At 40.1% G+C, this 16,064-nt stretch overlaps 3 protein-coding genes across 9 annotated transcripts; 1 reads left to right on the forward strand and 2 right to left on the reverse strand.

The window, feature by feature from the left end:
• On the forward strand, nucleotides 1–6,246 carry LOC115024520 (troponin T, slow skeletal muscle-like). 6 transcript variants are annotated; one of them, XM_029456178.1, is made up of 13 exons: nucleotides 1–60; nucleotides 3,561–3,590; nucleotides 3,685–3,698; nucleotides 3,786–3,812; nucleotides 4,189–4,207; nucleotides 4,336–4,408; nucleotides 4,501–4,617; nucleotides 4,732–4,809; nucleotides 4,908–5,021; nucleotides 5,106–5,215; nucleotides 5,412–5,502; nucleotides 5,595–5,635; nucleotides 5,889–6,246. In XM_029456178.1, the coding sequence occupies exons 1-13, from the start codon at nucleotides 53–55 to the stop codon at nucleotides 5,932–5,934; spliced, it is 768 nt and encodes a 255-aa protein (XP_029312038.1). In that variant the 5' UTR covers nucleotides 1–52; the 3' UTR covers nucleotides 5,935–6,246. The 6 variants fall into 6 exon arrangements, with proteins under 6 accessions (XP_029312038.1, XP_029312039.1, XP_029312040.1 ...); XM_029456179.1 differs by having other exon boundaries at nucleotides 4,192–4,207; XM_029456180.1 differs by having other exon boundaries at nucleotides 2–60; nucleotides 4,336–4,393.
• Nucleotides 6,247–6,249: 3 nt separating this feature from the next.
• dnaaf3l (dynein axonemal assembly factor 3 like) lies at nucleotides 6,250–10,024 on the reverse strand. Its single transcript, XM_029456185.1, is given in 11 exon segments — nucleotides 6,250–6,424; nucleotides 6,676–6,750; nucleotides 6,943–7,057; nucleotides 7,379–7,517; nucleotides 7,641–7,763; nucleotides 7,888–8,010; nucleotides 8,153–8,371; nucleotides 8,503–8,657; nucleotides 8,763–8,856; nucleotides 8,956–9,062; nucleotides 9,943–10,024. Coding segments are annotated over 11 exon segments (1,374 nt in total). The 3' UTR covers nucleotides 6,250–6,282.
• Nucleotides 10,025–11,114: 1,090 nt separating this feature from the next.
• On the reverse strand, nucleotides 11,115–15,966 carry syt5b (synaptotagmin Vb). 2 transcript variants are annotated; one of them, XM_029456176.1, is made up of 9 exons: nucleotides 15,763–15,966; nucleotides 14,583–14,919; nucleotides 13,369–13,544; nucleotides 13,177–13,275; nucleotides 12,889–13,056; nucleotides 12,364–12,531; nucleotides 12,098–12,215; nucleotides 11,834–11,967; nucleotides 11,115–11,741 (listed from the first exon to the last, which is right to left on the reverse strand). In XM_029456176.1, the coding sequence occupies exons 2-9, from the start codon at nucleotides 14,851–14,853 to the stop codon at nucleotides 11,532–11,534; spliced, it is 1,344 nt and encodes a 447-aa protein (XP_029312036.1). In that variant the 5' UTR covers nucleotides 14,854–14,919; nucleotides 15,763–15,966; the 3' UTR covers nucleotides 11,115–11,531. The 2 variants fall into 2 exon arrangements, with proteins under 2 accessions (XP_029312036.1, XP_029312037.1); XM_029456177.1 differs by lacking the exon at nucleotides 15,763–15,966 and having other exon boundaries at nucleotides 12,364–12,462; nucleotides 14,583–14,978.
• Nucleotides 15,967–16,064: the final 98 nt, after the last annotated feature.

Genomic DNA, 16,064 nt, shown 5'->3' on the forward strand with positions numbered 1-16,064 from the left:
ACTTGAAGCAAGGAGCAAAATCACCAGCTGGAGCATTTTCTGTCCCTAGGATATGAAAAGGTAAACGTTATGCAAGTTGTTATACAATTCAAACGAAGGTTTGTTCTTGTTAGCCAATTATGTAGAAAGTGTGTCTCTACCAGAGAGTGGATACTCATCTCAGGGGAGGCTTCTTTAGAGAACCATGTTAAGAAAGATCATTTAGTTCAATAAATACTTAACTATTAAAAATACATTTTTATTTTTGCAATTAACACATACAATGACATGGTAGTGCAACGTTTAAACCATACTTTGGTGTTTAAATGTTACCTCTTTACTTAAGATTTCATTAAACTTTTTTCTTGACATTTTATAGATTAATAGATTAACTGATGGTCTGATAATGAGTTGCAGCCCTAATGTATAAACCCATGCTATCCACAATAATAAAACAAAGACACTGATAATGTTATCCAATTTAAATATATGGTCGAATGATTCAGATACAGATATCTGTTTTTCTTTTTTAATTGCCCCAAAACACTCACATTTTAAGATATTTAGTCTAAAAAAGATCCAAATATCCAAATAATTCTTCTCACCTGATGCACAGATGTTTCCTCGTGAGAGAGAGTTGTTGCTCTCTCTCTCTCTCTCTCTCTCTCTCTCTCTCTCTCTCTCTCTCTCTCTCTCTCTCTCTATATATATATATATAAGAAGCAAGTGTAGTTAACGACGGACATGTGTGTGTATGTCCTTGTAATCTATTATGTCTATTTATAGTTTATTGAAAGATAAATATCTATTACTCGGGCGAGAGTGTAAAGTGTTCCTGTTAAAAACCACACGGTCCGTCATTGTTGAAAAAGAGGAACTACTTCCATCGCATCACCTTTCACAGGATGTCTTTGTGGCAGAGTTGGTTTTGTCTCTTTCTTCTTTCTCTTGCGTCTCTATTTCTCTTCTGCCACCTGTCTCTGTCTCTTGTTTCAGCTGTGAGCTCAGCAACAAGCCCTCCGCTCATCATCCTGCCTGCCAGACTTTAGCTTATGCTCCCAAAAGCCACCATCAATCCGCATACAGTCCCCATGTCCTTCTTTTCTAAGTCTTGCCTCACACACACACACACACACACATTGTATGCCAAGTCAGCCCAGAGGACCCCGTATATAAAGCTCTGTCCCCCCTCGAGGTGTTACTCTCCTGGTTTTCATCATCAGTGAAACATCCCTCTCTTTTGCTGTTCAGGTTTGTGCTTTGACTTTTCCTGTATACTGTTCATTTTAAACCAAAGGGGTTTCTTCTTCTATGGTGCTGTGGTATTTAAGATGTGTGACCATCTAGAAGCATTGAATATCTGCAGTCAATCAGAAAGTTAAATCCATCAAAGCACCTTTTCTTTTCTTCTCATTCATATCTTGCAAAGATCTTTAATTGACACAGACGTACTGTGTGGACGTGCTTTGATGACATTGTATTGCTCATGGACTGTGAACATTTGAAATGACATTGTTGCTGGCTGTACAACACAAATGAGTTTGTTTAAAGCTGCTATAAACAATATCTTTTTTTCACTGCTCTCACGCTAAAACCTGCCCAGTACTAATTAATAGACAGACATAAAGTTAGCAACTAATGTTATCTGGTGAATGTAGTAAAGCACTGAGCAGCTAAAGAGACAGATATTCCCCGTAGATAGAGACCAAAATCAGAGCGAAAAGAAGAGTGAATATTGGATTTACATTCCCCAGGTGGCCGGAAACACACGACCGAATGACTGCTAATGTTGCTCCGTGTCTGCTGGACGTGTAAATAGCGGCTGTTTGCTCACAAGTTCTCCACATTAACTTAAAAAGTGCTATTATGTCAGTGTTTACAGCCTACAAGTGTAAAAAAGACAAAACAATAGCGAATAACTAATGATTAAATCAAAGATGCTTTAAAAAGTTTGAAACTGACTTGATGAATGTCTGATTATAAACATTGTCATCCTCAGATTTGTTTGTACAATGTCACATCTTTAGGATTTCCACTAAATAACATTCAGGCGTTGATAACGACGTATTACACCTCTAAGATGAGGTAATGCTCCCTCGTGTTATTCTTTGGCCTCTCTGTCCGTCTGTGTCGGTCAGTTTGATCAGAAACATTCGACAGTGAAGCGATGTGATGAATTCCTGTCCCGATCCCTCATCTGCCCGTGTTTATTCAGATTCACATGCTCTTGGCTAAAAACGAACTATGAAGGGATCTGTGAGACTTGTGCGGCCTCAGTGTTTGATCTACTGTGTTAATACACTCAAAGACCGACAGGCAGGGAGCGCGCTCAGTTTGCATTCAAAATAATGTTTTGAATACTGTGTCCAGACAGTTTCGACTTTGTACTCCTGCAAGAAGTTCCACTGAAATACATTTATAAGCTGCTGAAGTAATGGCTATGAAATGCTAAAATATCTTTGCGGCGCCACGCACGTCTAAATGTCCCTTCAGTTCAGCTGGACTGCGAGGAGATGAAATGATAATAGAGGACTTGGCTGGTGTTAATAGCAGCCAGCCGACCAGCTTAATCTCTCCATCCCACATTGTCTCTTGTAAATCAAATTAAAGTAGAAGGATTGGCCAGCTGATAGCTCATTCTTATCCTGGGTAACAGGACACTGCTCCGGCGTGTGGTCACTCCGACCTCTTCTATTCCTAGATCACCAGCTACAAAAGGCCTTCCCTTTTATCTTATACTCTGAACAAAAGCCCCGACCTGTGTGGAGCGTGGAACGCATCTCCAGCGGCCGAAATGTGTTCGCTATGTTATTGTTTGACATCAGGAGACTGGAGCTTTTATGACTGTGAAAGCTCCGGCCATCTGGAGCAAACATACTGATTATCTTCTGTGTTTAATTGAAATACTGTTTCGACGATGTAACTTTTGCTGAACAGTGAGTGTGGCCACAAGTGGAAATGACAGAAGAATAGCACAATGAGTAAGTTTCATCATTAGGCGACATGACTGGGATACAATGCTGTGTCACAAATAGAGATTCCTCCGCTCTGTCTCTGACTGTAGGTGTGTGTGTGTGTGTACCTGCACCTGTGTGTAGGTGTGCCCTTCGCGAAACACAGTGGAGGAGGGAATGTGAATGTGAATGCGCAAAGCAACATTTAAAGATTAAAGATTTTTGCGCGGGCCCTTGTTGATCTACAGCTTCTAAAGTTAGCTAACGTTAGCCACAATAAGCTTCTGGTCACACCAGATAAGGCTGGAGCAGCAGTACTCCTCAGTTTGTTGCTTATGAATTGATTATGTGTTGTTTGTCTTTTAAACGTCACAGAGTTCAGCTTTAACGTTTCTTAAAAACGACTTTTTCAGAGAGTTGAGGGTTCACTTGGTCTGTTTTTGGCAAATTAGGAGCCAATTTGTTGATCATTTAAGACGCATTGTACAAATGTAGGCAGTTGTTACCCTTTAAGCACAACTACATTTTGGAGAACCATGAAAAAACTCATATGACATCTTATATTGGACTAATGCTGTTGCATATTTAAAATAGTATTGCTTTTTATATGTTGTTTTTCCTCTCCAGTGTCACCATGTCTGATTTTGAAGATCACGGGTGAGTCAATCGAGTCCTAACTTGTTATTTCTCATATATAAGCTTCTGTTTTACGACAAGTCTGATGTATTCTTTCAATTCTTCTTTCATTTAGAGCCCATCAGGAGGGTAAGGACACGCACTCGTTCGTTTAACAAAGCTGCAGTTTGATCGTTTCTCTGAACTCAAACGTTGTGTCGCTCTTCCTTTCTCCAGAAGAAGATGAGGAGCAGGGAGACGGAGGTGAGGCTGTGATGTCAGACTGTGTTGATTTAATAGACTATTTCCTCAGAAATGACACGTTCACATAAAGGCTATAACATCAAGCTGTCAGCGGAAGCACAGGAGAACCTTCAAAATGTAAATATTGATTTACATACTGGCATCCATCCATGGTTTACATATTTCTCCAGGAACTTCATCCCCCTGCAAAGTGTCGTTTGTAGGGCAGTACACAAGTCATGAACTGTGGGTTGTTTTAAGCATTAAAACATTTGTTTCTTTGCCTATGAGTTAAATTTAGATTCATTTCCTCTGTTGTGTTTTGACATCTAACTTGTGTTTGTTAAAAAATGAACTGATTCACTTTTCGGTTGCTGTTGTGGCTGTCATGTTGAAGAAGAACGCCCCAAATACAAGTAAGACTAAACACTTACTAAACTAAACATCGTAAAGAAATATCGTCAGATTTGACCCCTAAATGCATCGCAAAGAAGTAAAAGTAATGTTGTCGTGCATGTTGATATTCCTTCGTGTTATTTTACAGGCCAGTCACGCAGCTCGCTGCCCCTAAAATCCCTGAGGGGGAGAGGGTTGACTTTGATGTATGTTCCTTCAAGGTTGTTGTTAATGGAACATTTACACGATTACAGCACCAAAAACCAGTCCTTAAATCGTCTTGATCTGTGACGTATCCACTGGTCCCTTTTAGGATATCCATCGGAAAAGGATGGAGAAAGATCTTCTGGAGCTGCAGACTCTGATTGACGTTCACTTTGAGCAGAGGAAGAAAGAGGAACAGGAGCTGATTGGACTCAAAGACAGGATTGTAATGAGTTTCTCAGGCCGTTTGTCCATTAACTTCCTGTGTATTTGTCTGACAGAGAGATACACTGAAGAGCCATGTGTAAAGGTCCAGCTGACATGATGTTTTCTGTTATAGGAGAGCCGCCGGGCAGAAAGAGCTGAGCAGCAGCGCGTGAGGGCTGAAAAAGAGCGGGACAGACAGACGCGGATTGCGGTAATTAACGTTGTATTACATATGATGTTTATAATCCGCTCAGATTACAGTATTTTGACTTCACGCACTATAAAATAAACTGGACATGACTTCCTCAGGAGGAGAGGCAGAGGAAAGAGGATGAAGAGGCGAAGAAGAGAGCAGAGGATGAGGCAAAGAAGAAGAAAGTGCTCTCCAACATGGGGGCTCACTTTGGAGGGTTCCTGGCCAAGGTCAGAATAATACATTTAGAGGCAGGTGTGTCACTGTACACGGTCTGATCCTCCTAGAAAGTGAGCTGTGTTTGTTTCCTACAGGCCGAGCAGAGAAGAGGCAAAAGGCAAACTGCGCGGGAAATCAAGAAGAAGACTCTGGCAGAGAGACGCAAGCCACTGGCTGTTGAGACCCTGAGAGAGGACGGCCTGAGGCATTTAGATTTTTCTTTCTTGGTTGCTAGTAGATTTGGGTTCATTTTAAACACAGCTCCATGTTGTAGGAATGCCGTCTGGCACATCATATTTAAAGCTGCTGCTGCAAAAAAAAAGTAAAAATTGAGCTTTTATTAAGACTTTAAAAGGTGCATATTTCTGCCATCTCAAGTTGTTAATGCTCCTGTGTTTTAGAGAGAGAGCCAAGGAGATGTGGGAATGTATTTACCAGCTGGAGTCAGAGAAGTTTGACCTGACTGAGAAGACGAAGAGGCAGAAGTATGAGGTGAGCCATGTAGCTGAAAATATACAAAACTGCTATTTTAAAAATAACCGATTTTGGACTGTCAGAATCTGTGTTTTTTCGTTCTCCTTCAGATCAACGTTCTCCTCAACAGAATCCAACATGCTCAGAAATTGTGAGTCATTCTGCTCGTCACAACATTCACGCACCAAAGTAGAGCTTGTAAAGAGCTACTTTGCAACGATGCAAACAAACCACAGATGAGAGAGTCGCAAAAACAAAGACATTTGCCACTTTATGCAAAGAACGCACACATTTAAGACGACAACATAAATTGTTCCCCAATCAGTTACACTAGCCGGTCTTTTTCTTTGCGGAATACGACTGTTCATAATCTACTTTATATTGTTTTTCTTTCTTCAATGCAGCAAAAAGGTCCATGGTAAGGGGATGGTCGGAGGACGCTGGAAGTGAACTCACACAGGAGGCACAGAGAAACAAAAAGACGGTTCACTAGTTTCAGGACAAGATTACAGAAATGTTGCAGAGATTGTTGTGTGGCATTTATTGAAAAACATCCACTTGCAATTGCATCTGTAATAATTAAAATGCACGTATACTTAAAATGGACATTTTCTAGCAGTGTCGTTCAAATTGGAAATGAAATTCTCTCATTGGCTGGTCAACTCCCTTATGAAGGAAAAATAAATGATGTCTGTATGAGATCTTGAAAATGGCCAATGATGGTGCAATATCACCGTGACTGTTGCGTATTGTGAAGATAAAGCTGCTGAAAATGGGAGCAGAGTAAACGAACCACCTTTACTTCTTCTGTGGTATGAAAACAGCAAGGACGTCATCACTCCTCCCCTCAGGCCACGGCTCAAATTCAGCCTCCAGAGCGACGCTCACCACTTTTTTTGCAAAGCCTGCTTCTTGCTCTTTGTTCACATCCAAAATGTACCTGTGACACACACACACACACACACACACACACACACACGCACACACACACACACACACACACACACACACACAATTTCACTTAAATGCAACAGCCACATTACAGTTAATATTCACTTTTTATCAGGGATTTTGCAGATGCATATGTAGCACACACGTAGAAATCAGACACACAACGTAGCATAGTGACTGTACTCTTGGTGACTGTAGTGTCACCATGGTAACAAGCCCTGTTACTATAAAAACCCTCACTTGGCCAACTCCACGACAAGGACAGCGTCTGGTGCTGCAATCTGTCTCACTGTCGGGCCCAACTGGTGTACGCAGCTTTACAGCAATGACAGTGAGGGAAACAGAAACACAGAAATGAAACGTGGTCAGCATGGTCATCTCAGGAGTCTGCAGTCGAGTGGCCTGCATCGCACTGTAGGTCACGTTACTATATTTGTATTTAAGAGAATATGGAATATTTATTCAGTGAAATTATATGTGTAGTAATTAGAGAATAAAAGCTCTCACCTGGCAGAGAAGTAGATGGTGTCAAAGAAGTGGGAGTATTTCTGTTTTTCTGGCAGTTTGTTAAGTGAGTCCATCGGCAGGAAGGTCACAGAGATCCCACTCAGACGCATCAAGTCTGAAGAGGAATTGAGAACATTTCATACACAGTTACTGTTTTCTGTGTGCTAAACATCTAAACAGGCTTCAGAAGGATGGGAAGTGATCTACCGTACACTGACAAGCTTAAATACTCCGTTCCTGTTTACACTTCTTTAATGCATTCAAACACATGCACACTGAAACAAGACAGTGTGCAACATAATCATATTCAATCTTTCACCTCAGTCTGAACACTTCCACTGTGAGTTGAACAGCTTGTTTAAACAGCAGTTCTTACCTGCACTGCACTGACAATCATCTAAAGCCACGACCGCTGCTAGTGTTAACAGCCATTTACCGTTAATGGTGACAGATTTTCTCTCAGCCTCTGGGAACGACTCGTCTGCGTCTGAATGAGAAGTGGTGGGGCAGCCCCGTCTACTGGACAGCAACTGGAATAATTCCTGTACATTCGCAAAGGAGATATCTTGGGCTGTCTGTGGATGTGAGGAAAGCAAAGGTGCCTCAGTATATGCACAATTTACTCAAACTGTACGATAAAAGGACGTAGAGACAATAACTATAATCTAACATGTAATCCGTGCCATTGCATATTTTACCTTGATGTGTTGCCCATTCTGTGTCTTCAGCAGGCTGGTGTCATTAGTTTCAATGCCAAAGGAGAGGTAAGGACTGGAAACAATGTCTCCCCAGTAGCCCCTGACAGCCACTTTGTTCCCTTTCTGTCCACACACACACACACACACACACACACACACACACACACACACACACACACAAAGTTCCTTCGTGTCATCTTATTGCTTGCATTGTGGAGAAATATTGTGCAGAAAAGCAGAAACTTACCTGACTGAACACTCTGGAAGAGAGCAGACTTGGATTGGTTATTTGGTAGACACCTTCCCTCATTTCAAACGCCAAACCCCGCTCCCTCCATTGCGCATATTGTTGTTTGTTGATGACACCACACTGCAGATACAGAAAGAGTGTCCATCCTTTAGTGCAACATATAAGCCTCCACATTTCTGTCCTTCTAAGAAACATTGCAACCAGTGCATTAAAAAGATGTTTTTGCCTCTAGTGTCTCACCTCAATAAACAAAGGAAAGCACATAAAATATTCAAATACCCCTTTCTCAGTGCAGTTTCATTGTAAGGTCCCAGTCAAAGCAGCTCTTCTTGGAGTCGTAGCGTGTTCCAAGGTGCTGCCTGACCCGATAATCCCAGGCTTTGGACATTAAGATAGGGGCAGCACGCTCAGATGAGGATGATGAAGGCCGAGGCTGGATCCACAACTTGAAGATCCTGGCCAGCTCATCTCGCTCCTTGAACTGTAGAAATATTCAAAGAGTATGAAAGTCTAGTTTCTGAGCAAGCATCAAAGTCTGATTTCAAACAAAGAGCAATCATAAGGTCTTGAAGAAACACAAGAGGATAGGCTTGTTTTTACAAATGATTGTACCTTGAGAAGAGTTGTGTTCAGACAGGAGTGTGTGGCTGTCTCCAGTGTTTCAGTCACACACAGAGAGAGCTGCGATGCTGCACGTCTCAGTGTCTCTTCTGTCTGACTGCGGATCTCACCGTTCCCAAACACCTCCAGGAAAACCTCTGTCTTCTCTAAAAACAAAAATCAATACAAAATAACTTAAATGTTAAGGACACATTTGTCTTTATTAATATTTCTCATCATTTATAAAGTTTATCATTTAAAATCCCACCCACCGTTATTTCCCATGCTTTCCTTTGGCATCAGTGCCACGTAGAGGAGCAGCAGCTGTCTAGCCACCACCTCCATGCTGTTTTCTATCACCCACACCTGCAGCAGAGCAGAGACATGAAGTTTGCAGCTCACAGATAAGTATATCAATTTGTTCTCAGCGGGTCACATGACAGTTTAAGAGACCGTGAGGCTCACATGAAGGCTCTTATCCTTCGGCAAACCAGCAATGGTCTTCAAAATATGTCGTGGATCTCCGCTGCCAACTAGTAAAACATTGACGTCCCCTTCGAGTCTCACAGGGCCTGGGAACAGAGGGAGAGACAGCATTCAGTAGTTCCAATACACCATACTAGGGCTGGGTACTGAACCTGAACACAAACTGTTTTAGTACCAAACGAAACGTGTCTGTAGCACTGAGTATCTAAAGTTGGCATTTGTAGTATTGTTAAGTTATTATTTATTATATTATGAATTAAATAATGAAAAGATTTTGTATCATTACTAAATATAATTAATTATAATTTTGCCAATTTTAGACTGTATTATTTAGCTTTTTCTGTTTTGTTTTTTTTAAATAAGCCATTTTTTTTGTTTTACCTTATATGCATTGAAAGAAATAAGGTAAATGGAAAGGACAAAATAATAGAAACACAGACTTAAGTGTTGTTATTTTAAGTATGAGGCTGTAGTCGTATTTTAGGTCATAATTTGGTTAATAAATATGTAATTATAGCCAAAATAAATCTTCTTTATTCAAGCCTGTTAATGCAGTCGTATATCTTACATACTGTATAAAGTTTGTTTCAGTGTCCATGGCTGATTCTTTCTGGTTTTGTATACAACGCTGAATTTATTAAAACTAACATTGTTTTCTGATTCTGTTGTAATGGATTATCTACCAGTATGACATAAAATCAGTAGCAATACCACACTTTAAATACAATACGTCATTAAAAGTAAAGGTCCTGCATTCAAAATGTACTTATGTAAGCTACAAATACAATACAAAAGTATATAATGCTCATTATGACATACTGTTAGTGTTTAATTACTATATTATTGGATTATTATTATCAACATTTTTAACATGTAAGCAGTACATGAATGTTGTAGGCCTAATTAATTTTGATCTGATGCATGTGTGTAGAGGACCACGCATCCACGCGCACATGAGGCTCTCACCTGTACTAAGCAGGTCACGCGCAGGACTGAAGCCCCACCAAGTGATGCAGCCCGCTCCCTCAGATGCCCGTCCAGCACTCATTCTGTAATGTGACCGAAAAAGAAGCAGAAACCTGACTGTAAGTTGTTCACATCAAGACTCAACCGGTAGGATAATGTTAATGATAATGTTGAAACAATGTTTACGTGGTAGCTTAGCTTAGCTTAGCTTAGCTTAGCACAAACGTTAACGAAGGCTACCTAACGGTACTTGGTCAGAAGAATATAAAGCTGTTAGCTAATCAGTGAAGCTGCTCAAAGGGCGCTAACCCGTCTATTAGGTAAATATTGTGATAAATGGTCATAAACTGCTACTATTTACTATAAACTGAAACAAAAGTAAATAGAAAAACTCACCTCAAAAACGGACAACTGAGTAAAGTTGGCAGCTAACCGCCTGAGCAGAAAGTTTGGGTTCTGTTGCTAGGCAACAGTTTCTAACTCGGTAGGACAGACGCCATCTCCCGGTGATATGGCTGAATCATTTTAATCATTTTAGGACCATTAGATAACTATAGTGAAATATTGTTGGATAATTGTATTGACCATAAGGCTCTGCTATATCTAATAGTGTTTTGGAGTAACTCCTATAGCTTTTATTTCATTACTTTTCACAGTAATTAGTGTAACTGCTCAGTCTGACCCCAATTATTTCAGGCAGTTTACAGAAAACATGGTGACCTTTAGGCATTTTTAAAGAGTAGCAGTCAGGTTCTGTAACTGAGAGCATTAAATTATACTAATTTAGAATATTTAACAAATACAAATCTATGTGTAGAAAGACTAAAATAGTTCCCTATTTGTCTTATCAGTGTAACATCTAGTATCCAGCATCCTCCTGATACCAATTGTGAAAGCTAAACGTACTGAAACGTAGTATGTAGCCTACGTAGTGATAAATAAGGCGCCATGGAACTGCACATCAACTAATACTTCATTTAGTTAAAGGTAAGAGAAACATTGATGTGAAACTGTCCATTGTGGGTTTATTTTCAGTTAAAGGTAAGAGAGTAAGAGAAACATTGATGTGAAACTGTCCATTGTGGGTTTATTTTCAGTTAAAGGTAAGAGAGTAAGAGAAACATTGATGTGAAACTGTCCATTGTGGGTTTATTTTCATTTGAAAAGATCCAGAGCATTACAACAAGCTTTTTTCAAGACTCGCACCACATCACTACAAAAAGAGCACGAATGCCCATTGTACGTGCCATACGATGTAGAAGCTCGACCATGTCGCCAGAGTCACTTTTCAGAACACAGAGTAACTCTGAAATCCTACCTGTTATGCATCCTAATTTTACTAGACCAATACATAAGCGTACAGTGTTTTCCAAGTCATATTGGTTTACAGTATAAGGTAAATAGGGGATGCCGAGTAACAACCAAATATCAAAAATTGTCTGTTCAACGCACGTACGCACGCTTGTACGCACACATTAAAGTATCTTAAAAGAAACAAAATGGAAAAAGGAACATTCAAATTGAGAAAACATCAGGATTAACAATAAGTAACATATCGGCAGTATTTCAGACTAAAACAAGGTGAAACTCTAACGAGGCTTTGCTTTGACTGCCGCATCGACTTCTTCTTCTGGCAGGAGAGTGTGCCACTGGGCTACTGGACGTCTGGGATTGGCAATCATTTCTGACCAGTGGCGCAGGCCAACTCCTGTAGCTCCATAACCCATGAAGGTCTTTCCAATGGGGTCATTGCTCCCAAGTTTATCATAGTCAAACACTGTAATGACGACCTGCACTTTCTGTAAGACAAAAAGAAAGATGTGTTATCAAATCATTCCCCATATCAACACTTAGTGTCTATACATTTCAAATTGATAAATTGATAGCCTACCTGTATTTGCTCAAATGGGACATCAAAACTGAAACTCTCATTAAAGTAAGGATTGAGAGTGTTTTTCTTGACTGTCGTCTTTTTCTTCTTAATCCGTTTCCCATTTTGCTGCAGAACAATCTTCACATACGGATCTTATGGAAGAAGAAAAGAGGGTGATATAATTGTGTTTCTCATGAGACTGAGGTTCGTTGAAGTAGCCCAGTTTTACGAAGAGTTAAGCAAATATCTGACATAATAATAAGTGGCAGGAGGCTTAATTACCTGATAAACCACCAACATCCATTTTCTTCAGATTCTTTGCCTCCATGATGTTCACGGTCAGTTTTCCAGCAGTGGGTACATAGCGTAAAGATATGCAAATATCGCCCAGTCTTTCTTGCTGAAAGGAAAATATTATGGATTACCAGCATGTCCCACAAATAATGAATACATCTTTTATAAAAGAGCTGCTGATAATCATAATTTCTTTGTTTTCTTTTAGTATATTATTTATTAAATATATACAATATAACAACAATATATCATACCTCCTCCTTCTCACCACTCTCCACGTCTCTCCACTGTTGCATCGGCTGGCCCAAATCAACGCTGTTCATGGGAATCTTTATCTCGCCGATTATATCATGCTTAGAAAAACGGTCAAAGTCAAAGACTTGCAGTATCAAAGTCTTTCCGCCCAACTCTGCATACGGGATCTACAAAGAGGTTATTACAGCATTAGGATGTACAATAGGTGAAGGTAGACAAAATATACAAATCCAGACAATAACAAAGAACATATTGTGACAGGGGACAATTAAAGACATACTGCTTTGATATCTTTTCGGGAGGGATACCTTGACAGACACCATTCAGGGAATGAAAGACTAAGACAAGGGGAAATAGAGATATAGGCCAAACTTCTGCCTCACAAGTGGTGTAAAAAGTGACATGTCATCAACAACCTGGAACACCAACACAAGCTGCTACATAGACATAAAGATAAGAGAAAGAACAAACAAAAGGCAGACAAACATCAAGTCGACAAAGGCACAATGTCAGTCACGTGATACCTTAAAGATGAAAGTCTCGTTGAAAACTGGGCATAGGTTCTTGCGTTGAACTTTGGTCTCGTACTTCTTCTTTTTGTCTGGCAACAAAAAGACTTTGACATAGGGGTCTGAGGTCCCCCCCATGTCCATAGCAGCAAGGTCTTGAGCCTGAATGATACCCACTATAAGCTTCAGAGGAAAGACAACAAGTGTCAGAATGATCACGAATACAGCGTATACATTCTTTCATGATAATATGTTGAGTATGAATGTATTCTGATAATGATTTTGTTTTCACACAGGTCCTACCTGGGTATCTGTGAAGTTGTAGTCCAGCGAGAACTCCAGCCTACCCAACTTTTCCTGTTCTTTCTCCTCTTCCTCTCCTTCCTTCTTCACCTCCCCCTCCTTCCGGATAAAAACACAAGTGCATTGGATATTCGTCATGAAGATCTAGATCAGGTAAGATTATACAATAATGCGTTGCTGGAAATGACATACCTTCTCTCCAGCCTCTCCTTCGCCTTCCTTTTCCTTTTTGCGGCGACCTGTCTTCCTCTCCCTCACTTTCTTTGGCTTTTTCTTTTTCGCAAAGCATTTCTTGAAAAGACAGAAGATGAAGCATGCCACCAAAACCAGGACCACCACAACAATGGCTGCTACTGCCCACACGGGAACTGTAAAATAAAAATAGAATAAATTCACTCATCAGTATTCACTACATGTGAAATGGGAGTATGCTTATTATGGCAGAAAGGAATGGATGTCTGATTCCCTGGTGTCCGTAACCTTCCCAATAGTAACAACAACAACAACAAAAATAACATATATTTGAATCTGATCTTAAGTAGACTTCTTAACCTTTAAGCACTACCCTCTCTATCAAAGGCTTTGTAAAAAGTCTTACACGTCAGGATTTCAAGAGATCTTTCACATTTAGAGATTTCATCAAAGACGAATGCATTGTGAAGTCTGTTTACTCCTATAATCTAAATCAGTCAAACTATACTGTTGAACAGCAACTGCTTTCCCAAAGCTTGGAAACAGAACAGAGGGCGTAATGCGCTATATCATTGAAATCCACTATGGTGCTTCTTACAACTGTGTTTCGGAGGGTTCTTTTGAGAATTTCTTGACCTTACATTTTTTAAGCACTTGTTTATCTAGGAACTGTTTGCTGAGCATGCATGTGTGTTGTCAGCAACACCCTTCTCCACAACCAGATAATAACACACTCCCAAGCTGGGAGTGGTACAACCACAGTCCCCAGTAGAGCAGCTCATCATTAAGTGCCTTACTCAAAGCACTTCAGCACTGGTTGTTAATTGAAGGGAAAAACAATTCACGTGCTCTTCTTCCACTTCGATTTTCAGTGGTATGAATGTCAAAAATAGTTGGTATAATGACCAACAAAACAACAACATTTCTATAAAATCTTTCTTTATACTTTGTCAAATATATCAAAACTCTTTGGATTAGTGTAGGAATTTACAATACGACAAAAATAACCTTGAACCTTTTAAGAAAGACTGTTCTCGAAAAAAGCTATACAAAACCGGTCATTTCAAATATGTTATATTTATATATCATAATGTCAATTCTATATAAAGGCGTAGTTTTCCTCTTCAAAATAATAACCAAAGATGTACAGTTTATTTCAACAAGTAAATGAACTTCTATTGATGATTTTCTTGCATACTCTAGAAGTAACTTACTCGGCAGATGACCAAGTTCGGTCATGAACTTATCCTTCATGTGGTTGTAGTCGTGGCCGGGGTGATGTTCTGTATGTGAGTGCTCTTGGTGTTCTGTATGTGAGTGCTCTTGGTGTTCTGTATGCGAGTGCTCTTGGTGTTCTGTATGCGAGTGCTCTTGGTGTTCTGTATGGGGGTGCTCATGATGAACTGGTTCTGTTGCTTCCTCTGACTCTGGTTCAGACGGCTCTGCAGCCCTCCGGGCCCGGACATCGACACTGGCCAACCTCATGTCAGCTGTCAAAACAGCAGAATCAGTGCAGTTATTGTTGGTTCATGTTCTCTGTGGTGTTGGCTCCTACAGTGAGAGATAACACAACTTCATATGTGCGCAGTGTAATCCCTATGTCCATGCGCTGCAGTACAGTTCGAGAGCATAGGACATCGCTAAGCCAGATGCTCAACATGGCTGACCCTAATCCCTCTGTTACTCTCATCTCTCTATCAACTCCCCCGCCCCTTAACCCATGCTTTCACTCCCCCCTTTTTCCCATCCCCATTTTTCTCTTGTCATCGTCTCTGCACGTAACTAGATTAAACTGGCGCTACAATATTAATCCCAAACCCCAGATTCCCAAAGCTTAAATAAATAGGAGTTGGTCTCCTCCCTCAATTTTCTACCTTTGGAGACTTTTCTGGAATGACGACGATGTTTATTAAGGCATTTCAAACACAACACAGTGGACTAGGGGAAAAAGAAACCCTAATCTTTTTATTTCTAGTTTTCATTAATATTTATCTCCGTACTTTTTCTTAAATAAGAAAAAAATACACATAACATTTAGAATATGTTGTACCCGAAAAGTAACTTTTTGTTGGAATCATAGAACTTTATCAAAAGCAATTTCACATTTGTCTAGTTGGAGCTCCATTTGAATAGATGCTGACTGAAATTAAATTAAACATTGGGGTGATGATTTTGTTCAGATTCATAGAAACTTTAGGCAAATCATTTATATCAAAAGAACCTGTCAAGAGGTTAGCCAGTCCTTTAAGTGGGTATGTTCAAAAGCAAATACATCATTTTAAAAAAGCAACTAAAAACTTCATTAAAGATTCTAGCTTTTACGCACAGGTTAACATTTGCAATGCAGTGCTCTTAATCATAACACGTTTAAAATATTACGTATATTTATCTTACCTGTTGATATATCCCTTTAATTCCCTCTATGCCAACAGAGCTTTTGGAGCAACTTTTAGTTCAAAGTGTATTTCTTGTTGATTCCCTTTTGGCTCGTTGTAGCCGTCACACACCCATCGTTCTTTCGCTATGATGCTGACTCTTACTGGCAGGCTCCCTGCAAGCCTTTCCATCAAAGCTAAAGCGCTGGCAAATCACTAGAGCAGCGTTGTGATTTAATCCCCCCCACCCCTCCTCCCGATATTAGAATGCTGACAACACATCTGTTGCTGTATATCTGAACGAAGATGCATAAAGAGAGC

This window comes from Cottoperca gobio, chromosome 19, assembly GCF_900634415.1.
Source record: "Cottoperca gobio chromosome 19, fCotGob3.1, whole genome shotgun sequence".
Classification (NCBI taxonomy): Eukaryota; Metazoa; Chordata; class Actinopteri; order Perciformes; family Bovichtidae; genus Cottoperca; species Cottoperca gobio.

Excerpts from the sequence above, each read along its gene's own strand:
- LOC115024520 (XM_029456178.1), top strand. Across the intron at positions 4,810-4,907 it reads ACAGACAGACGCGGATTGCG|GAGGAGAGGCAGAGGAAAGA; the intron begins GTAATTAACGTT and ends TGACTTCCTCAG. Across the intron at positions 5,022-5,105 it reads TTGGAGGGTTCCTGGCCAAG|GCCGAGCAGAGAAGAGGCAA; the intron begins GTCAGAATAATA and ends TGTTTCCTACAG.
- syt5b (XM_029456176.1), bottom strand. The coding sequence starts at position 14,853 with ATGAGGTTGGCCAGTGTCGATGTCCGGGCCCGGAGGGCTGCAGAGCCG. Across the intron at positions 13,545-14,582 it reads CGAACTTGGTCATCTGCCGA|TTCCCGTGTGGGCAGTAGCA; the intron begins GTAAGTTACTTC and ends TTTATTTTACAG. Across the intron at positions 13,276-13,368 it reads AAGGAGAGGCTGGAGAGAAG|GAGGGGGAGGTGAAGAAGGA; the intron begins GTATGTCATTTC and ends TTTATCCGGAAG.